Raw genomic sequence first — 23,445 nt, 5'->3', positions numbered from 1 at the left:
AAGACAAAAGTATATAAAGACAGTTTCTATCCTAACACTATCATTTGTGCATCATCATTTAGACAATCATAGTTTGTTGCAGATTCTGATGAGAATGAAAGTGATTAAAGGCAAATAAGCATCTTAGACAACTTGGACTTAATTCAAAAACTATTAAGCAGGAACAGATCAGGTCAATAATTTAGAGATCCTGTGAAATCCCTGCATTATAGGTTAGGCTGGGATTTTTAAAAAAAAGCTGGAAGGCAATTAAAAAACATGTCTGTATTGCCAAGAAAACTGCCATGACCATGTAGTACCAGAAACTCTGTAAATGTTCTGAAAATTATTTGGCAATTTTTGACATGCAAGCAGAGTACCACACTGCTGCTCATTAAGAAACCTGTTTTTTCAAGTTTCCATCACATCTTGAAAATGTGCTAATACTTTAATAGACACACAAACTTTAGGAGCAGACTTCCTGAAGTAGTGGTACGCTAGATAGGCTAGACCTAGTATTGATCTTTTTTCCCCTCACAGACTTTAGTTGCCCTTCCAGCTAATAACTTTACCCTCTTTCTCTCTTAAAATGTTAATACCGTATATCACGGGTGTCAAATTTGCCGTGTCACATGATCTGTTGCAACACATCGTGACTTTTTTTTCGCATTGCCAGTGCTGGGGTGGGTGCAGCCTCCGCATGATGCAAACAGCCCACGGGCCAGCAATTTGACACCTCTGCCTTATATGGATAAGATATTACTCTTACTCCTTGTTTTCAGTTTATTACTTTTATAAACTCCTTTTCTTGTTAAAGTCTTTGAACTACAAGTGATTGCTTAGCTATAAAAAACACAGTACTTCTATATTAATAAAAAAAAATCACTTATGAAATCTATAAAACACTTTGTTTACAGAGATCAAGCACTTAAGACAGATATGTCAAACACAAGGCCCGGGGGCCGGATGCGGCCCACGAAGTGGTTTCATGTAGTCCGCGAAGCCATCCTGGAAACAGTGAGGGAATGGCCCCCGCTGCCTTGGCCCTGTCCCAGGCCGGCCGAGAGCCAATGTACAATTTTGTGGTGGCCATCTTGGCACTTGTCCCGGTCCCACCCCCTTCTGCCAAAGACCCTCAGATCTGTCCCACTCCTGCCCAGGCCCCCACAGGCACCCTTGATGCCAATGATGTAGAACTGGCCACACCCACTCCATCCACGTCCACCCAATAGGCCACACTCACCCTGGCCACACCCACCCAGCCCCCCAAGGGCAACCGCAATGCTGATGCGGCCCTCAGTGAAATTGAGTTTGACACCCCTGACTTAAGAGAATAATCAAGAATGTACTACTTCCAAATTCTTCACAGCATAGAAAATACCCTTGAAGTGCATAATTTTACTTACGCCATTTCCAGAACAACGGTAAACAGATTTTAAAGTTTTTTATTTATGAATTTATATTTCAACATCTAGGAAATTTCTAAATCTTTCTGCAGGAAAAAGAAATAACTTGCATTATTTTTTCTGTATGTCTATAACTGCTAAGAAAATTTAAATGCAAGCTGATTTCTCAGTTTATAATACTATGTTCATTAATTTTTCTTTTCTCATTTCAGTCTATAATATGTGAGGTAGATATTGCCACGTTCCCAAGATATCTGAAGTCAAAATTGAATTAAGAACAACAAAGTTGGAAGAATTCTATATCACTGACAAAATATATGCATTTTTTTATCAAGTAGTCTAGAACCCTTGTCAATTTCTAAATCTACTTTGGTGCCTAAGTTCTGTCCTTTTAAACTACAAGTTTACTCAGAATTACTTGAGTAAATGTTAAAAGTTTAAATAAGGAGTCTCAGACTGCATCTCCCCCGCAGGCACCTGCAGCATGGAGAAGTGAGGGAAAATGACAAAATAAATTCTATGACACACGTTTTGTCATTTTAACATCATCATTGTTAAGAATTAATATCTATTATCTGATCAGAAACCCCCTATTTCTTCTTTCAAGCAAGTTTTCCCTTTTGGCCCCCAAAAGGGAATTCTTATACAAATGCTTAAAAGCACTGTTAAAAGAATTATTATTAACTATTAAAGTGATCCCTGGTTTGATTATAATCTATCTTCAATGAATGTTAATGGTATATTGAAGTATCACAGACTATCACTTTTATTTTTTTTAAATAATATTTTCCCAAATTAATAGTATGAATTTAGGACATAAGTATTATTATAAACTTTAGAATTTACAGCTTTCCTTGTTCTTCATAAAATGTACATAGTTACAATGGAAATAGTAAAGGACAGGCATGACAAATCGAAAACTGATTTTCATTTTTCTTATTTTCTAATTTTTCTGTCAACTTAGCACTAAAAGCAAAGGCAGTTTTCAACGGAGAAAATTAAAATTGGATTTACTACTCTGTGCATATAGATAACCAAAATACTATCTTGCATCCAACATCGTGCATTAAGTACAGGTAATCCTCAACTTACAATAGTTCATTTAGTGATTGTTCAAAGTTACAATGGTACTGAAAAAGTGACCTATGATCATTTTTCATACTTATAACTGTTGCAGCATCCTCACAGTCACTTAATAAAAATTCAGCCATTTGGCAACTGGCTCATATTTATGACAACTGCAGTGTCCCAGGTCATGTGATCACCTTCTGTGACCTTGACAAGCAAAATCAATGGGGAAGCCAGATTCACTTAACAACGGGGTTACTAACTTCAGTGATTCACAGTGATTCAATTGTGGCAAGAAAAGTTATAAAACGGAGCAAAATTCACTTAACTGTCTTGCTTAACAACAAAAATTTTGGGCTCAATTCTGTTCGTAAGTTGAGGACTACCCATATATTCATTTATATCTAATGCTGACATTTTACATCACATCTTCAAATGATAAAGAGGTCAAAATCACAATTTTTTTCAAGATAATAAAACTGTTTCTCTTCTTGATAGATTAGTCACAAAACTGCAAGGCTTCACATTCAAGTACAAAACAGACTGTACTTCACACTAATACCTCTATACATATCCTCCAAAAAAAGATACACTATGCCTTGATGGGACCATTGATGCCTGTTTATGGGTGGGAGGTTCTCCAACAATGTTTGGATCACAGCTTTTTTACTTGAATCCACTTGATACTTTATTTTTTGAAGCTAACATAAAAAAGAAGAGAAATTACAGAATTTCAGTGTTTAATTTCCTCCAATTACTACAATTACAATAAATCAGGAAGTCTTGAAGGGCTTTTTCCAACTAGCAAATGTTACTGAAAGGCATAATAAGCTTTTGTGGACTGCACCTGATGCACCTAATGAAGTGAGTTTCAATTCACAAAGTGAATAATAATAATAATAATAATAATAATAATAATAATAATAATAATAATAATAGTCAATTGCAAAAGGTGTCCTTACTAGGAACTGCTTCCATCCTGCGACAATACCTGTAATACCATCAAACATCTACACCTGCCTATCCCAGGTCCTGGGTAAGGACTCGATAGGTAGACAAAATGCCAAATCCAGTCTGAACATCTGGCTGACTGTGCGATGATCCATCTTCATCATCATCATCATTATCATCATCATCATAATAATAATAATAATAATAATAATAATAATAATGAAGTTGGAAGAGACCTTGGAGGTCATCTAGTCCAACCCCCTGTATCTTTTAACAAAATTTGTGTCAGAAAAGTTGCTACCCAATTCCTGATTTTTTTGCAACTATAGACTAACGTGGCTTTCCTTCTACAATGCCTATAATTGCAAAAACAGTCCAAGGTCTGGCCATATAGTGAGCGTCCATGTAACTTGCCTATGCATAAAAAGACTCAATGTGTTTTCCTTCTTTTGAAATCAGAAATTTCTCTTCTTTGTAGATTAGGCATAAAACTGCAAGGCTTCATACTCAACTACAAAACAGACTGTATTCACTCTAATACCTGTATGCATAATCTCCAAAATAAGATATACTATGCCTTGATGGATCTATTGATGCTTGTTTATGGGTGGGAGGTTCTCCAACTATGTTTGCATCAGAATCAGAAATGTAGCAAATTTTGATGATGATATCAGAAGTATATAAAACTAAGATTAAAGGGAGCATGCAATAGTGTCCATGTTTATTGTATTACTAGATCTAGAATAGCACATGTATTTAAATGAACTCAATGTCTATTCTACATATTTTTGTTCCTGAAATAATCTTAAAACAATTCTACTTTTTTCATTTTCTGTACTGATATTGGAAGCAAGAAAACATAACTTCATGGAACGTGCACTCAGAACTAAGTGGTTCAGGACTTCCGGTTTACCATTGGCACCTGTGGACGTTGTCATGCCTCCGTCTGACCCTGAATCTGAGGAGGAAATGGAGCTGGAACAGGACCCTATGGAGGCTGAGGGAGAGGTGTCTGTGGCTTCAGAGGACTGGGGAAGAGCAGGCTGAGGCAGGCCAGGGCCCTTCAGGATTGGAACAGGGGAAACAGAGTTCAGGGGATGAGCAATGCCCAACCCCACCTGATCCTAGAGCACAGAGAGTGGAGAGAAGGAGGGAATAACGCAGGCAGGCTCAATTACTTGGGAGGAGAGCATCCCGCCCCACTCCACAAGGCACACCTGGGGATTGAGATTTAAGGAGCTGCTGTGGGGTGGGTCATTTGTCAGGAACAAATGCTGATTCATTGGAATGTTGTGTATTGTTGCTCTTATTCTATGCCTTCTGTTTGGAAACCTGGAAACTTTGACTATCAGACTGTATTTTGGATTCTCTTTTTTGGAAACTGCTCAGGCAAGCTTGGATTTAAACGGACTCGTGAAATTTATGTTTTCTTCCTTGTTATCTCTATGGCCTTGAGTACTTTCTTATGCTAATCAGCCTGTATTTGAACCTACTTTCAACCAGAGTCAGCTGAAAGGATGTGTGTGTGTGTGATCTTTTGTTGGAGGCTTGCCAGCAAATGTGGGAGCATTTGGGGAAAATTGGGAGCAATAAAAAAACTGTTTGAATTGCCAGTTGACAGCATTGCCTCTGTGCTGTGCCCTGGGTCATCACAGACGTATGTAGATGAACTCTGTCTTCAGCATTCGATTTCATCCCACTGGAGGACCCTGGAAAGGGTCGAAAGTCGCCTTGTAGGGGCAATGACCAAGGAGAGGATCCCTGCTTGATCGCGGGAGGGCGGCAGCCTTTCCGCTTGATCCGGGGCAGCTCTCCAAACCGGTGGGGGAAAGACTGGCCATAGCAATATGGCTCATCACTAAGCTGCTAACAGCTGAACTCAAAATTACTATCAAGCACGTTTAAAGCAACATGGATGAAACTGAGTGAGATCTGATCTTCTCTTTAAGACTCTAAATATCTTTCTGCAAAAGCTGTCCTAAGTATTTTTCCCCCTGTGAGGAGAGAAGGAAGGAAATCCCTGCCCCTTCCTCTAAGAAGAGCGGTGACTGACTACCCAGGCAATTATAAAAACAACTTTAATCTAATTGGCTGTATATACTTTTGAAATTTAGGGACTAAAAAGTTTTCTTAAAAGTTTTCTTATTCCTATTTCTACCGGATATGCTGATTTTTATCTAAAAAGAAAAAAAATAAATTTTGAAAAACTATTATAAAAATGGGGGACTTAAAAGGTTTTAAATGGCATTGGTGACATCTTATGGCGAAGTTTGGTATTACGACTTGTTGTTGCCTAAAAGAGACTTGGCTTGAAACCCAGACTTCAGAGAAATCTCTTTCGACCTTGAATACCACCTATGAGAAACTCAGCTGTAAAGAGAACTTTTGAGCGGCATAACTGGCCTGCTTGAACTATGAATTTAAACCTTTACTGACTTTCAGAGTTATATGTGGGGAATTGCCTTCCTATCTCTTTATTTGAGGAACATTGGTTATTATATGAGATGATGAAGTACCTTGGACTATAAAATCTTACTTGACAAACAACTTCTACTATAAAGACTACCTATAAACAAATGAAATAGAGGTCCCATACCTAGTTATAAAATTATTTTTAACATCTGATTTTAAAGTCCTCAACTTAACACATTATTAAGAGAATACGGATGAAGACCAGGAAAAGATCCTTTCCATGTTGAAAGTAATACATGAAACCATTTTTTCAGTTTGTGACAAAATAAGACCCAATATAAAAGAAGAAGCTTAGATACACAAACCCAAATTTTGACTACAACCAAAGAACTAATAATGCAGAAGATAACAGAAGAAATGGAACAATCAAATACTAAGACAGAGGACTCAATTGACCAACAAATACAGTTAATGGAAAATCCAGAAAAGGGAGTGACAACACTGAAAATGGAAAAGATTTTCTATATAAATCAGAAGAAATTTGAGGAAGAAGAATAGATTGAATGAAAGATAAACGTATCAGGACAATCATGGGGAACTGGAATACTAGGGAGATGATTTAATGAATACAAATGGGCTAGCCCTTCCAAAAAAAATGGTAACTAAATGGTCTCTCTTATTTCAAATATATAATAATAGAGGGAGATCTATTTGTTGATATAAAAGCATTGATATGGAAGGCTAGTTGGCAAAGGAAGAAAGCCAGAATAAGGCTGAAGAAAATTGGGGTTTTCATTTATTAGAGAAATTTCATATTACCAATTAAAGGGTTAAAGGGAGAAGTTGAGATAAGGGGAATTTTGGTCATTAAATTTAAAATATTTGGAAACTAGTTGAAAATAAGGATTTTATTTGTTTAATATTTAAAAATTAGACTGAAAACAAAAAAATATTATGAATATGTTTGATTGATTAACCCAGACAATATATATAGTGGTTTTGATTTATTATTAATTAGATGATTTAATATGGTGGGAAACAGATAACTTTTAGGAAATAGAACAAGACTATATTTAAATGGATAAGATGTGTATTTTGAATATTAGATTCTGTTATGAATTGAGATAAGGGAAACTTTGGTTACCTAAAGCCTGGAAATTATAAATATCAAATGCTAAATTTGAATATTGATGGAAAACTAAAAATTGGGAAAAAATCAATAACAGGACATTGATTGTCTATAAAGATTGAATGTAAAAGTAATGAAGATATGTATAAGCTAAACATTTATTGATAAATGTAATAATGATGTTTTTACTTAGTTGATATAATAAGAACAGTATTAGCTTAAATATGAGATAGTAGATATTACGAGGAAAAGAAAGGAAATATTTGATGTTGTAACTTGAGATTTGTACTAAAGATTTTTGTATGTTATTGAACTATTGATTAACCCAGCCATCACACTGCTTTTTAAATCTAAAATTAATAAAATATTATTTAAAAAAAGAATTAAGTGGTTCATTTCAAAATTCCCATGCAAGTATGTTTTTAAGATAACTTATGAGGATTGATAAATAACTATTAATTCTTCCCTCAACAGCCTAGAATACAAATTAGATATTAAATATATAAAATAAATGCAAAAACATATTTACAGCAATATTACTATGAAAAACATAAACAGTAATTCTTTTATTGAAAGTAAAAGACAAAAGAAATAGGTTCAGATAAGCAGACCAGACTACTGTATATTTAAAGTGAAGTAAGTCCTTTAACAGTTAGCCCTTACAGAAACCAATCTGACAACAAGAAAATGCAGAAGCAGAAAGCACAGCCAGTTGTTTAACTTCACTTTAAGTTACATTCCATCTCTAGAATTCTTACCTGAAGAAGAAACAAGCGAAGAGCACTGACTGTGTCATTAGAAAGTTCTAGCAAGTTGGTATGGGCTGCTTCTTCAAGAATATGGCTAATTTCAATTTCGGAAATAGTCCTGATGTCCTGATATTTCATAAACTTGGAAAAGTTGTATTTTAGTTTTAGTGGATCTAAATTATTATTATCCAGCAAAAATACAACCATTAACTGCCGCAAGCTTTATTGAAACCAATTTTTAAACAATACTTAAAAATGGATGTTAGTAATAATCAAATTTTAAAAGTTTGGATAAATCTTCCCTCAGAAGTAGCAAATTGCTAGATTAATGAGCCAAATATTTTTCCATTTAATGATAAGTTTGCAATATTTCAGAATTTCTAAACTTTATGATTGTACAATTATCAAACACAGAAGTGTTTACATCTGAAGTTTTGGAATATATGGTATTCTAAGTAGATGTATATAGAATTATGCAGTAAGACTAACAAACAGATAGAGGAAGATTTATCAGTCAAAGGACACAAGGCAGCTTTACACTGTTTGTCTCCCCCAATAAATGAAGCTGGTTTAAGAAGTTGCTTTCTAGATTTCAGTCTGTACTTCAGTTTTGGTATTCATGAGTGTTAATAATTATAGCCATTGATTGCTGGTTTCCTTCCTTCTTTATCCCTCCCACTCATGTCTTTTTGATGACATATTTTTATTGAAAGTTCTTTTATACAAGTTCTCATATGCTGTTTTCTCTGATATTTGACACCTTCCATCCATTGCATCCACCATTGGATTGCTCGAGGAAAAACAATTGAATCTTCCTTACTGTCACTTCAGCTACTAGGAGAAATTAGCAGAACTCTTTTTAAAAAAATCTTGCTTTTTTAAAAATACGCCTTTCACTAGTTTACCATAAGCCTATTAAAAAAGAAAAAGTCCAGCCTTTCACCTTAACCTTTTCACTAATTCACTTTGGGAAGGCCTCTTCAAAAGACAGCAGGCATTCCCGTAAATCAGACAAAATGGTAATGTACAGCAGCAACCAGTGGCAGAAGCAGAGGGGCCATTCCTGCTACTGTACAAAGTAGCCAATTGTAGTGGAGTCATTTACCTACAAAAAATGAAGTGCAGCAGACAGACTATATAGCACTGCTTGTGTCTGTGGAAGTCAGGAAACATAACTTTTCACACACAACAAGAAAAGACAAATGTAGATTGCCTACATGAAGGCTCATGGCGAGATGAGATAATGTATATTCCTATGCTAAATAAATGGTTACTGTAATGGTTATCCTCATGCCAGGGAAATTAGGATGTTCCTGAACCCTAAGAATGTTTTTTTTTTAACTATCAAACAACTAAACAGCTGAAACGGATGAATATGAATGAACAGATTTCCCAAATAGTTTTAATCTTTGGGGTTTTTTTAACTGAAAATCATCCATGGCTGTCAGATTTTGACTGAAGCTTATCTTAACAAAAATGATATAAACATCTACATATTTAAGGCTTTCCCAAGTTTACAGCATAATCCAGTCATCACTGTTATAAATGGTGTCTTCACTCATATTTTGCCAGTGATAACTGAATGAAACAATTCAGTTAAAATAGTCATAATGCAATGTAATAACACAATAGAAATTAACAGTTAACAGCCATTATACTCACCAAACTAACGAGTCTAAGAATTTCTGAGTTAAGAAAGGAATTCTCATTACCACCTAAAAGTGTGATCAGCAGAAATTTATTCCATGGGTGTGAGGCAATATGACATGCTAGAAGTGGAAAAAATTACCACAATTAGGTTAGAAAGAAATCTAAGAAAATAATCTCAAAATAAATATATTATTCATTCTTTCCTTTTTTTATCCCATCAAACAAGATTTTTAAAATAATAATAGAGGAAAAACAACAGAAGTCAAAATTAGTTTCTCTCAAAAAGTACTCTATATGCTGCCCACATTATAAACAGTCTACAGGTAGTCCTTGACTTAAAATCAATCATTTAGTTACCATCAAAGTTACAACAGCACTGAAAAAAATGATTTATGATTGGTCCTTCCACTTACATCTTCATGGTCACATATTCAAAATTTGGGTGCTTGACAATTGGTATCTATTTATGAAGGGTGCAGTGACCCAGGGTCAGCTGACCTCTATTTGTGACCTTCCTGTCTTCTTACAAGCTCTGTTGATGGGGGAAGCCAGATTCACTTAATGACTGCACGATTCATTTAACAATTGTGATTTACTTAACAACCATGGTAAAAAAAGGTGTAAAATTCAACATGACTCACTTAACAACTGCCTTGCTTAGCAATGGAAATTCTGGTCCCAATTGTGGTCATAAGTCAAGGACTACCTGTAATTCATTCAAAACAAAAATATAATAGTAGAAGAAATGATCCATTCAGATAATATAAAATCTAGGAGAGTTGCTATATTATTCAGTAATGAAAATAGATTATTAATATATCATTTTCTGCCATGTATAAAATATAAAACATGGTTCAGTTGAGCTAATTCTGCTTTTATCTCACCGGAAATTAAAGACTTCAGTAAGCTGTCCTTATCTATGATTTTATATTTTCCATGAAAACCTTCTGTAACCAGTCCGTTTCCCAAAAGACTAACAGCCCAGTAAACTTGAGATACCATGAACAGTATGGGAATTAGGATAGTATGCATTCATTTCTGCATTAGAGACTTATATCATCTTCATAGCATCACCCATCCATAACTGAATTGATATAAAGCTTTTTCATATTATTTTCTTGGCAACTATTAAATATCTAAAGTACTGTAAATCTCTATTTTAGTAACAAAATATTTGATACCATTAGGTTTATATCTGCTTTAGTGATGAGGTGCCAATGATTGCAAGTCATCTAGGCAAAGCAAAATAATTTCAATTGAAAGCATTTTTTACTAATAAAGAATACACAGAGAAAGATATTGAAAGCTGTACCGGTGCTCTGATTTTTCAGATGCAGATATTCCAACAAAATCTCAAGACACCCAATAACAGCTTGTGATAGCAAAAAGTCCTTCTGTAAACATAAAAAAAACAAATACTGTTTATTATCAAATTCATCTAAAAGAAATACGTACCTGAAATTATAACAAGTGAATAAAAAGATAATTCATGATCTTAAGGTGTCTTGAGACTCATAGGATATAAAATATTTGAAAATGCTCTAGCATTTAGGAAGTCTTTTACAAGCAAAAGAATTTGCCTCATCTCCCCAGTACCATGAATTGTCTAATATGGAGAGACAATTTTAGACATATATTAAGTCTGCTCCTACTCCAAAGGAAATACAGCAAAAACAGTTTTGCTGTGCTTCTTTTGTAGCACCATGCCAATCAATTTTCTATTTAACAGAAGAGGGGAATTTACTTCTCATCCCAGCTCCTGGTATTCCTCGTCCTTCATGAACATAAAGCAATAGCATGTGACAATCTGTTGCTTTTTGGCTGTTATCAGGGATGACGTTACCATATCATTGCACAGTAATCTTTTAAAAACTGTTTTCCCTTGCCGCAGAAAAGAAAACATAGCAAAGGAATACCAAGGAAGTGGAGAAGTGATGCTTTTAGTGTTTTCCCATTGGCAGCTAGAATTAATGTTGGCTTAGTCAAGGGACTGGAGGAAATTCATGTACCTACGGATCCTGCAGAATGTTCCAAATTTCTACTCACAGATAGGGGGTAGATGCAATAGACAGTGGCTTTACAACATTGAGAATAAATCTATACCTTTATGAATAACTGTCTTTGGTACTGCTACTAGTACTAGTATTACTACTAGTAGTAGTTTTCACATCATTAGATAGTTCAAAAGTGAGAAAAAGTGTACTTGACTGTATTCTCTTTATACTTTTCCATTCATTTGAAATAAATCAGCTTTGCTGAGTCCTACAATTAATATTGCAATTCCATATTGACAGTAAAATTTACCTGGACAAGTAGGTTTTGTAATCGAGCAACCAAGGACAGTACATGCCACATAGCCAGTGGAAACAAGGAAATATTCTCTTTTGACTGTGGCAGTTCCTTTTCCTGTTCATCTGTGGACTGGACAGTAAACTTCACAAAGGATGAACAGAGGTTCTGCTTAAAGAAGGCTCTCAAAAACTGAAGGATGCTAACTGGATATAAAACCATCTATTAGTATAAAATATGTCTCTCCCTCATACACTTCAGAGATCCTAGACTATACATAAGCATCTGTGTACTTGGACAGTGCAGTATGTAGTCTCCTTATTGGAAAGCCACCAACTAGCCCAAATTCCTAGTTTTCAGTTTTAAAAGGTAGTAACTTATTTTATTGTGGTCATCAACCAGCATAATTAAAATCTCTAGCTCTTGAACAACTATATGTATCTTTATGTGTGTTTGTTGTAATCTGTTATGTGTGTGCATATGGCTAAATATGAAAAAATGATTTGCTATTAGGTTTCAAAGTGATCAGTAAATAAGGAAAATTCAACTAAAACATTGCAGAAATTCTAGTCATGGTGATAAGAACAGTATGGACAATTTGTCTAAAGAAGAGATTTCTTGCTTAATTTTTATCTGTTTACCTGCCACAAAAATTGAGAAAACCAGAATTTTAGTATAGTATATTTTTGATTAGACATAAGGATTTTCAGTTCAAAACAATAGCTAGCAGCAGGGAGTTGAATTTATGTTCTCTCTTGTTCAAGTTTTAATTCTTCCTGTTGGATTTTTAGGTATTGAATATATGCACATTAGAAAATTCATCCTACCAATGAAAATAAAGTATAATAAATTCATGTGATAAGTGGAACATAATGAGGAAATTGCATTAAATCCATATGAGGTATGAAAGAGGATGGGAAACTATGATATTGATAAATATTGGGCATTATTAATTATTAAATTATTATTAGTAGTATTAATAATATTATACGTGTAATATTATTGGAGAACTCCCAAGTTCTTCTATTTTTTATTGTTAAGAAAATCCTTAGGAGCTACACTACTTTGTATTCACATATTTATTTTTTGTGATGTTACCTACCAAAGAATAATATACTCTTCTTTCTGTATGCAACTGCATTGAAGACCTTGTCCACATCTAAGGAGATCATGTGATGAACCTTTCAGAAAAGAATCAAATTAATTGGCTGAGAAGAACAGATGCACAAAAGGAGATACGTTTTCTCTGTTCAGTATCTTCCTACTCAAAAAAGAACTTCTCTATATGACCAAATCATCTCAGCTTATATTGTTTATGGTTATCACTACAGTCAATGCACATTATTCATCCATTCTTCTTTTTTTAACAATATTTTTTAAATAACTCATTCTTACAGCATTTAATTTTTATGCTTTTCCTGATATATCAAATTCTCATTTCCATATTAACAAAACAGGCAGCACTGTATAGTATACAATACAATATATTTATATATATATCATATATATTAAAATATATAATTATATTTTTATATATAACAATTTTCACTTCTATCGGCATTCATTCTGCACAAAAAACACATTTGAACATTTAACAGTGTTGTCATCCATTTTCCCATCTAGTTACTAAACATTCTGCTAAGATACACACATTCATTTACTTGCTCTGTGTTTTCTGATTCTATAATTTGCAACCTTACATTTATCCCACAATACACTATACAACAACCAAAAGAGCTTCACATTTCTGTCTTACTAAAGTCTTACTTCTGTTGAACTAAAGACTAAATATTACATTTATTCTTAAGCTTTATATACTTCTATTATATAATGATCTTACTGTATTCAGTATTTCTGAATCCTGAAAAATATTTTACAGCTGAAGCTTATTCACCTTATTACATTCATTAAACTTTTCATATATTTCTCAATTATCTGCTGAAGGGCTAAGTTAAGTGTGCATACATCCTACCAGGCATAAAGCCACACTGCATTTCTCTGGTTTCATTTATTGTTATATCTTGTACATTTTCAATCAGAATGCTGTCAACTTCCCAGGAACATTAAACAAATGAATTCACATATACTCTTGCAATCTTTTTCTCTTTATAAGGATACAGTAATGGCATTCTTCCAATTGTCAGGTACAGATACAGTCTTCACACATACAGTACATTAATAAGCTGCACAGCCGGTCCATAAAATATTACACCCAATGTTACGTATTTTTTCCACATATTATCTACATCAAGTTAATAATGCTTAATTTAGTTAATTAATGCCCTTATTAGTGAATTGAGTGTTTATAAAGAAAAATTAACTGGCTTTACACAGATTTATCAGTGTTTCTAACCTCTGTATTGTAAATATTTTGTTGAATCAAGAGTGAAGCAATCAAAAGCCATGAAGAACAAATAAGTGATTCAATGGATGAGGAGAAGACAGGTTCAGAGAAAGATGTTGCCATCCAGGTACAGTGGAGAACTTTCTCAAGGAGCTCTATCAAAGATTTATTGGAAAGTAACAATACTACCACTGTAAAAGAAGAAAAGATTCAACAAGCTATACATGTAACAATTATAACTTAAGTCAGTAGCAACCAGATACAATTACAAATTAGTACTGAAATCAAAAGGAACAAAATACCACGGGTTTAAGGCTCTTGATCTATTTCAAAAATCCTAACAAATCTCAGTAAATTGTATATTTTTGTCTCTGGATATTATGCACAAAAAGAGAACACTAGTTTTTAAAATACTTTTGGGTGGTATGGAAAGAGTTTCCACAGATGATTATAAAACAAGTAATAATGCATACTTTTAAAAACACATATATTATTTCCAGTAAGACAGCTGTCACTACCAATAGATATTTGCATAGAAATAATAAATAGCAATCCAATTTTCAAACAGTTCTATAATTGATACATATCTTTAACAGCAAGAAAAAAGTCTCTGAATGTATTTTATTTTATCCATTCCATAACAGATTTTTAAAAAAAGATTTAACTATGTCCTTGTTCTAGTACACAATAGAGTCAAATACCTCTGGCTCAATAATTGGCTCAAGTGCACAGGTTACTAGTTTCTACTATAAGAGTTGCTATGGATGAGGAAACTTTGCATACTGTTTTAATATCAAAGCTAGACTTCTACTCCAACTCACTGAACTGAAAACATACAATGGTTGGTAATCTGAATCTCATCAACAATATACAAATATATACATTTTTTTTGTTGTTGTTAATTGCGAAGTCGTGTCCGATCCATCGTGACCCCATAGACAATGTTCATATACAATTTTATGGAAGCATTATTTATAAAGAAGAAAACTACAACTAGACAGGGTCTTTGCTGTATACAACACATCTGTCTGTCTATCTGCTATCTAGCTGCCCATCTCAAGAAAGCAACTCTATGCAGCATACAACAATCCAGTAAAAATATAGAAGTCATTATATAAAACTATTATATAATAATTTTTTAAAAGTGTTTAGAACTATAAAAGCAAAACTAAAAAAAAGAGAAAATAATAGGCAGAGGAACATTAATAGTAAGACATCCACCTCACTACTTTTCTTATGTACAGAGACAGATCTTTGTTGTTTAAATCCTGAAATAATGCCTGATTCTGTTGGGATATAATGCTAAACTATCATTCAAAGTTTCATGAAAGACATTTAGACTCATAGATTCATCCTTACCAGCCTATCTTTAGAAAATTAAATGATAGCTGTTACATAATGGCATTTGGATAATCATGCATTAAAGAAATCATGATAAAATCAGGAAGTCTAATCACATATTCCATATCTTCAAACAAATATTTTCAGTGAAACTCAAGAATTCATTGCATCCAAATGGTGAAATTACATCATTTCTACAATTGAATGTTTGCCCATACTTGAGTTTGAGGATTTTTTCCTAACATCCATCCTGAAAGTCTATGGAGATTCTCAGTCATGCAGGTCATGGTTGTCTCAAAGGTGCTTTTTTCAAAAGGGAGCTGGGTTGTTTTTTATTTGAGGAAGAAGATGTTTCACTTTTCATCCATGAAGATTCACTGGATAAGAAGCGAAACATCTTCTTTTTCCTCAAATAAAAAACAGTCTAGCTGCCTTTTGAAGAAAAGCACCTTTGAAATATCCATCCTGAAAATAACTTGTGACCCTAAGTCCTTATTGGGGAAAAGTTTTCATTCTATCAACAAAGCAATTGTTTTACTTTTTACCTATTTGTTGGCTGGAAGGAATTGTCTGCTGAAGGCTCCAATAAAGAAAGTTCAGGGATGGCTGAAGAATTTCAGAGTCTGTTGGTCTACATTTCCCACACAAATTGATAACTGCATAACAGAAATACTGTGCTCAGTATAACAATAATCTTTTACAGATTTTAGTATGTGAAATCTTTGGGGATAGCTACACCAACTCAGACTACCAATCAGATAAGTTTAAGTGTCGTCATAGTCACAAACAAGACCATTTGCTTCAAAAAACACAGAAGAAAAATCCCATAGTGAATATAGTCACAGCTGTACTTACTAATTAGCATCTTTGTGGCCATTTTTCACTATCATTCAGTTTAGACTGCTGTAGTTACCTCAGAAAAACATTACAGAGGAATATTGACAATCTGGTCCAAGGAGCTCTGCTTTGAAGCTAAACAAACAGAAGCCTGACACAAGCTAAAGCAAAAAGTTGTCACTTGTTCTTGTTGACTAAACACTTATTTCAGAAAGCACAATTTTCATCATTTCTATTTTAGAGTATGCAGGTGCATCTCTCTTGCCCAGAATATAAGCTAAACTAGCCAATCAGATCTCAAAGGGAAAATGCATTCCAGAAACACTGCCACTATTGGAAAATAAATTTGAATCACTATAAAAGAAAAAAAGATCCTCATTTTCCTCTTTGATCTGAGGAATTTCCCTTATTATATAACTGCATTTATAAATTATATAAAGTTGGGGATTCAAGAAGTGTGAACACTCTATTTACAATCAGTAAATGTCACCCAGAATAGGTTAGACCCTTAGAAAAAGTTTTAAGTGATACAATAAAAAAATTCCACTCTCTCCCAAAATTGGCACAACGGAAGTTGTGGCTTTGGGGTATGGTTGTCAACATGACATACAAAGCCTAGTATATCACTCAAAATGACAGAAATTTCACAACCCCTTTCAACTTTCCAATAAAAAGTCAGATTTTTTATCTGTATCTGCAGTTACAGATAATCGACATGCAATCACAAATGAGGCCAGTATTTCTATTACTAAATATGGCAATTGTTAAGTAAGTAATGGCTGATTTTATGATCTTTTTTTTCCATGGATGTAAAGCAAATCCCTGCAGTTGTTAAGTGAATCATGTGGTTGTTAAGCGAATCCAACCTCCTCCATTGACTTGGCTTGTTGGAAACTGGTTGGGAAGGCTGCAAATGGCGACCATTGGATACTGCAACTGTTGCAAATACATGCCAGTTGCCAAGCATCACAATTTCGGCAAGGATAGGCTGTGAATCAGTTTTTCAGTGCCACTGAAAGATTGTTGAATGAGTGTTTGTAAGTGAAGGACTACCTATAGTTAGTTATCTGTGCAAATGTGTTAGCATGAATAGTCAAGAAAAGAAGGGGAAGAGCAAAGGAATAGCAGCCAGATGGACTAAATCAGATCCTGAAAAAAGATAGACGAAGAATTTAAAGGGAAAAAAGGCAAAGATGCTGTGCAAGAATAGAAAACTGTAATGAGATATGGTAAATGTTGATGTAAATAGATTTAATTATATATTATTATTATAAATTATACATTTTTTCTTATTCCATGACTTAATTTCTTTATTGTTTCTTATTCTTTTTCTATGCTTTGTATAAGGTAGTTTACTCTGAAATAATGATGTGACGGTTATTTATTCATAAAACATCATTTCTCTTAATTGATGCAAAGAAAAAAAAGAAAACCAATCATTCTCAAGCTGCAATCGTGATGAAACTCTGATAATATGATTACAAAATTTAGAAAAAAGAGGAATAGAGTTGGTAACACTGTTACAGAAGAAATATAATTTCTATATGCTTTCTGCACCTGAAGATGCCCAATGTAATATGTATTTAATTTCTTAAAAGGTGTAATTGCAAATGTCATTAAATCTATTGGAGAGGGAGGGAGGAAGGAAGGAAGGAAGGAAGGAAGGAAGGAAGGAAGGAAGGAAGGAAGGAAGGAAGGAAGGAAGGAAGGAAGGAAGGAAGGATTTACTTTGGCTTCCAAATCCTACATTCTTGTTATCCCTAATCCAAACATCCAAAACAAATTTAGACACTCACCTAAGCGAAGCAGTCTGAAATCTGTATTATCCAACTCTCGTTCTGTTGCATATCTCAGCTGAACCAGAAAAAGGAGATTTAACAAAAGTGGCACATTCTGGCTTACTAAAACAAAAGACCATGAAGCAATAGTTGGAAAATGCAGGAAAGCATGCAGGTAGTTCTTGACTTACAACTACAATTGAGCCCAAAATTTCTGTTGCTAAACAAGACATTTTTAAGTGAGATTTTACAATCTTTCTTGCTACAGTTAAGTGAATCACTGCAGTTGTTCAGTTAGCAACATGACTGTTAAGTGAATCTGGCTTCCCCATTGACTTTGCTTGTCAAAAGGTTGCAAAAAGTAATCACATGACTCCGGGACACTGCAACCATCATAAATATGAGTTAGTTGTCTGAATTTTGATAATGTGACCATGGAGATGCTGCAACAGTCATCAGTGTGAAAAATGGTCATGTCACTTTTTTTAGTGCCATTGTAACTTCTAACGATCACTAAAGAAACTGTTGAAAGTTGAGGACTACCTGTATTTTAATGGCATTTTTGAAAGAAACTCCAAGTTGTACAAGATATTCATAGTGAACCAAACTTTCACATGGTGGTGAGCTTTTTTTCACTCAAATTAATTTAGTATAAGTGTATAGCCATTTGAGGACAGAATTCAACTAGATTATGATCTCCATTAAGCCCGTTTGTTACAAGGTATTGACCCAGAAAGCTAAATAAAAGCTACAAAGTAGATTTAGCTGAATTAAGCATTATTTTTATAAATGGGCATACATCTATCTTCTCATTTCTATTTAGATTTGATATCATTCGACGCAAAAAACAGCAATTTTGTAGGTTTCCTTAAATTTTACATATTTCAGTTTTCTATTCAAAAGCAATCAAATCTGTATTGCATTAATGCAAAGTATTGCCTCATTTTATATCTGAAATGGCAGCCTATGCAGTATATTATATAGCTGTACTATTTATTATAGGATCCCAGATTTATTGATTTATGTCCCAGCTTTTTATTCAGAAGCTCAAAGCAGTATATATAACATTTTGCCCTCTTATTTTCCTCCACAACAACCCAATGAGGTAGGTTATATCAGTGTAATGACAGCTGTCTCAGTGATAATCAAGCTGTGCTAGACCATTCCTCTCCTAAGCAGAAGGGAAGAATCACTAGCCTGTTTCTTCTATGTGTGCTGAAAACGAAATTCATGAATGTAGAAATGCATTGCTAACTACAAAAGTCAGCTGCACACTAAAAACATCATCTTGCTCAAGTACATATCTATACATAATTCCATAAATCAATACATCCAATAGCATTTTACTAACAAATTTCCCTAGAGTAGTTGCTAATTAATTACTTATCTGTTTATTCACCTTGTGAAATACTAGAATTATTTTCTACTAAAAGTTGTTGCAAAATCTGTAGAAACTGGCTTCGAAGAAGGTCACAGACACGGATATCCTCAGCTATTCTTAAGAAAATTTTCAGTGAAATTAAGACTTTTTGAGCCACTTCATTGGTTCCAAAGCAGACTAGATCCTGAGTGGGAAAACAACTCAGACTTCATTTATGTGGATAACATTATTTACATTTGCGCTACAGATATTAATATGAACATTTAATAAGAAACCAAAACCAAAATGCTGGGAAAAATAGAAAATACTATTGTTAAATGTAACAAAATAAGAAACATTGAAAATATTTCCCTCATTTTAAGTCTTTCTTATTCTGTTTTTCAATTTTTACAAAAAATAGTTAACAGAGAATAGTGGCTTTATGCATAATATAAATTATACTTTTTTTATATCCTGGAAACATATCTATAATGTACTTTAAATATTTTCAGATTATGATTTGGTTCATTTTGTAAAATCACTTACCAGTAATACAAGTATAGCACTGGGATTGGCTTTTAGCATGCAAATCAAACTATTAAAGTTGTTCGAAGAGTCAGAAAAGCCACCAGACCCTCTTGTGGCAACATCTTCATATTCAGTTTGGGAGAAATCTTCACAGGAAAACCAGAGTTGAAGGATGCTGTAACCAAATCTTCCCATAAGATCAGGATATTGTAAAAAGAACTTAAGCAGCAGAGGATGATGAACATACACTAGACTGAAATCAGATATAACATCCAGGATTTTCCTTATAGCAGAAAGGCATGCCTGGATATGGAAAATGGAGGGAGAGGGGAATTAAAAAAAAGTCAATATAAAAGTTTGGGGCAATCATATTTGAAATTCCTTGTTGAATTAAAAAATAGTAACATAATAGATTCAAATCATTCTCATTATAGTACTTAGCTTCTAAAGGCTTCTTTTAGATATCAAAACTAAATAATATGAAACCATCTTTAGTAGCTTCAATAACATGAAACAACATACTACCGTATTTGCTGCTGAAAGTGGTTTGATATTGTACACATATATATCTACACTTGAGTATTTTCAGATGGTGTATGCAAGATTATCAGAAGTGATAATAAATTCTAGATTTTTCCAACAAGTATTTTATTGTGGAACTATTCTGCCTCATTCAAGAAACTCTTCATGAAAGAAAGGTTCAGGTAATACCAACTTCCATATTCCCATCGTGTCTTTCTATCACTTCTATATTTTTTTCTTACAATGAGAAAAAAACTAGAAGGGAAGATAGAAGGGCAATTATTTTTGAATAATTTAAAAGTAGTCAGTGTGGAAATAATTATTTCTCTCTTTTTCATGTCAGTATTCTTTTGCAAAGGGTTACTGTCATTCTTTGGGGGGGGGGTTAAGATATTTGAGTATTTTTTTAGCATGCCTAGCCATTCCCAATACATGCTATTTGAACACAACATCTAATTATGTTGTCCTGCACTATCTCACTATTCAAATTCTTTTTGGGGGAGTTTGATCTTTATTGTATGATCACTGAATTACTGTGCAAAATATAAAACATTTATTCATTAAACCTTAGTTAAATAAATCTAAATATAATGATTGCAAGATTAACTAGATGACCGTGGTTGATCTCGAAAAGCTAAGTATGATAAGTACTTTGACGGAAGGCCACCAGGAAATGCCATTGCTATAGACTAGACTGGAAGGTTGGAAAAACATCACAGAAGACAATAACATCTGTTTCATACAATTTCCATAAAAACATCATGGATATTTCCATTAAGATCCCAGATATTAAGCCAGTTCAAAGGAGAATACCCTTATACTCCCAAAACCTTTTTCAGAGAAGGATAGATTACTAAGTTGCTGCTTGCAACAACAAAATACTGTTTCTTAATTGCTGGACAATTCCTTTAATAAAAAAAGACCTTCAATGTGATATGTTAAATTTTAAAAACTGCTCCTGTATATCATTAAGCCAGTATATAATGATTAAGCGGGTATTTACCAAGTCCAAAGCTTTACTTTTGTCCTGACAAATTGCCAGAAGATACAAAATAGCTTTAACAATATATGCAGGTGGACAATCTCTCTGGTCCTCAACTGATAGAAGAAAACTTGATATAGCTGAGAATAGTTCTGCTTCTGGAACAATTCTGGAAAAAAAAAGATTTAAAAATGCTTAAGCTGATTCATCTTGCTTATTGACTGCTTTTCCTATTCATGCCATATCACCTACCTGTCTTCATGACTAAAAGCAAGGTAGAAAAGAAACAGAAGGCTATATTGCTGATTACGAAGTGTTTCATTTAAACATAAGGGATCTGAGGTTTCAGATAAGAGTCTGAGACTTTCCACTGGACTGAAGTTTAACTGGGGAAGAGTCTTCCACAGGAGTTCAGATATTTCTTGCTCTATGAGGAAAAAACATTAACAACCAAAAATGTCAGAAAAGCCTGGACAGAAAATAAACATAATTTCTGGCTTAGAATACTGATCCAAATATAATTTTGGTAAAAATGGTCATATTATTGTTTTACCCTGCAAAAGAGAACAGTTTTCTCTTTTTCTTCTTAGTTAATGTTGCTAGATAATCATATGATGCCACAAGCCCTTATAATGAGCATGGCAAATTCATATAATTTAGACATTGAAGGGCCTAGTTCATAAACAGAAAACTCTATATTTTAAATTTATTACTTACAGAACCCATAAGTTCATATCAATCTCTACAGATTGGGCATATTTTTCCAATTTCTGCCACAATCTTTATTTTCAGACTTTAATTGTGTGCTGCAGTTCAAAGAAACTTCACAAGCAGTTCTTTTATCAAACTTACTTTGTTTTGGGAAATCCACCATTTTCTCACAGGACAAATAAAGACTGAGGCACATGCTATGAAGAAAACTAGAACAAGCTTGATTCAATGCAGCATTACTTTAAAGAAAAAGAAATCATGCAAAATGAAAATTTGTCAGAACACCCATGATCAAAGCATCCGTCTAAGTTTAGTCATATGGTTTTCTATAAAGGTAGGAAGAATTACATTTTGAAATACATAATTGTATTAACTTATAAAGTTTTGGCATCTTTAAAACATTCAAAATTAACCAGCTGCTTTAAAAAATTATAAACATTTCTTTAAGTTATTTAAATGTGGATGCAAAATAACAAAATCCCTAGGAATTTATGGAGATAGATCTATCTAAGTAAAAATAATGTTTGAATAAAACAAAGCATGACATAATTTTAATGTCAATTGTAATACCTTTGTCCAGTGCAGAATTTGGCTTTCAATTCCAGGTTTAGTTGGATGAAAGAAGAAGATGCTAAAGAGAAAGATAATTCTACTCATGTAAAATGTTTGAATTAAAGTAAATGTATTGTGGTTATTATTGTCTTACTTCTTGGCACATCTTTTCATGATCAATAAAGTATTGCTCTTGTCATCATTTCAAAACCATTTTCCTAATATTTTGGTAAGCAAAGTTTTATTTTTTCTAAAAATGTACATGTAAAAAGTGTCTTAGAACAAATGCAATAATTTATGTAATAAATGATAGGAAAATATTTACTAAATAATAAAAAATAAATGGTGTGCCCAAGTAAATTACCATGACTTGTCTATGAACCTCTGCAACACATTTGAAAATGGATAGCTGGTAAGCAAAACATGTGCTCACTCTTAAGTGTTGTAAAATAATGTATTACTTGTGGGAGAATATAAGGAGTGGTAAAATGAGGAGGCTATGCATGTGTTGGAAACTATTTACTCCTAATGTAACTTGCAAGCTATCAATAAAGCCTACCTATATATTGGTGTTGTCTTCCTTAATATTTTCTAAGTTCATTGTGGTAACAAACATAACACTCAGGAACAAGAAATGCTATATTCTCCAAACTAAGTAAAAAGTCACTTGAGGTTCTGCTAGTAGTTACAGCAGAAAAACAAAGCTTGGCAGCCATAGGTGCCACCAATTTTTTTAAAGCAGTTTACCTACTAAATCATATTATTAGAACATATTTATTTAGGATTTTGATTGCATTTCTGGCATCATTAAAGTTCAGCAATAAAAATACATATTTTAATCATACGTCCAAAAGTAG

General features: G+C 33.5%; 1 protein-coding gene across 10 annotated transcripts in view; it reads right to left on the bottom strand.

Annotated features, from left to right (window-relative positions):
* Positions 1-23,445, bottom strand: part of MEI1 (meiotic double-stranded break formation protein 1) — a 48,435-nt gene that overhangs the window by 4,594 nt on the left and 20,396 nt on the right. For 5 of the 10 annotated variants that reach the window (XM_039335581.1, XM_039335583.1, XM_039335584.1 and 2 more), the window contains 15 exons: positions 22,607-22,667; positions 22,178-22,275; positions 21,578-21,752; positions 21,347-21,494; positions 19,840-20,124; positions 19,333-19,498; positions 17,952-18,056; positions 15,864-15,974; positions 13,987-14,168; positions 12,736-12,814; positions 11,649-11,839; positions 10,657-10,738; positions 9,357-9,463; positions 7,704-7,835; positions 2,793-3,154 (listed from right to left, as the gene is read on the bottom strand). In XM_039335581.1, the coding sequence (XP_039191515.1) occupies positions 2,981-3,154; positions 7,704-7,835; positions 9,357-9,463; positions 10,657-10,738; positions 11,649-11,839; positions 12,736-12,814; positions 13,987-14,168; positions 15,864-15,974; positions 17,952-18,056; positions 19,333-19,498; positions 19,840-20,124; positions 21,347-21,494; positions 21,578-21,752; positions 22,178-22,275; positions 22,607-22,667 (2,096 nt within the window). In that variant the 3' untranslated portion in view covers positions 2,793-2,980. Of the gene's footprint in view, positions 1-1,317; positions 1,640-2,792; positions 3,155-7,703; positions 7,836-9,356; positions 9,464-10,656; positions 10,739-11,648; positions 11,840-12,735; positions 12,815-13,986; positions 14,169-15,863; positions 15,975-17,951; positions 18,057-19,332; positions 19,499-19,839; positions 20,125-21,346; positions 21,495-21,577; positions 21,753-22,177; positions 22,276-22,606; positions 22,668-23,445 lie in introns of those variants that run through there. The other 5 variants (XM_039335587.1, XM_039335588.1, XM_039335589.1 and 2 more) reach the window with 5 other exon arrangements.

The sequence above is a fragment of the Crotalus tigris genome, unplaced genomic scaffold, assembly GCF_016545835.1.
Source record: "Crotalus tigris isolate CLP2741 ecotype Arizona unplaced genomic scaffold, ASM1654583v1 scf7180000017644.4837335, whole genome shotgun sequence".
Taxonomy (NCBI): domain Eukaryota; kingdom Metazoa; phylum Chordata; class Lepidosauria; order Squamata; family Viperidae; genus Crotalus; species Crotalus tigris.
Note: the sequence above shows the minus strand (reverse complement) of the source record. Positions and strands in the feature narration are given on the sequence as shown.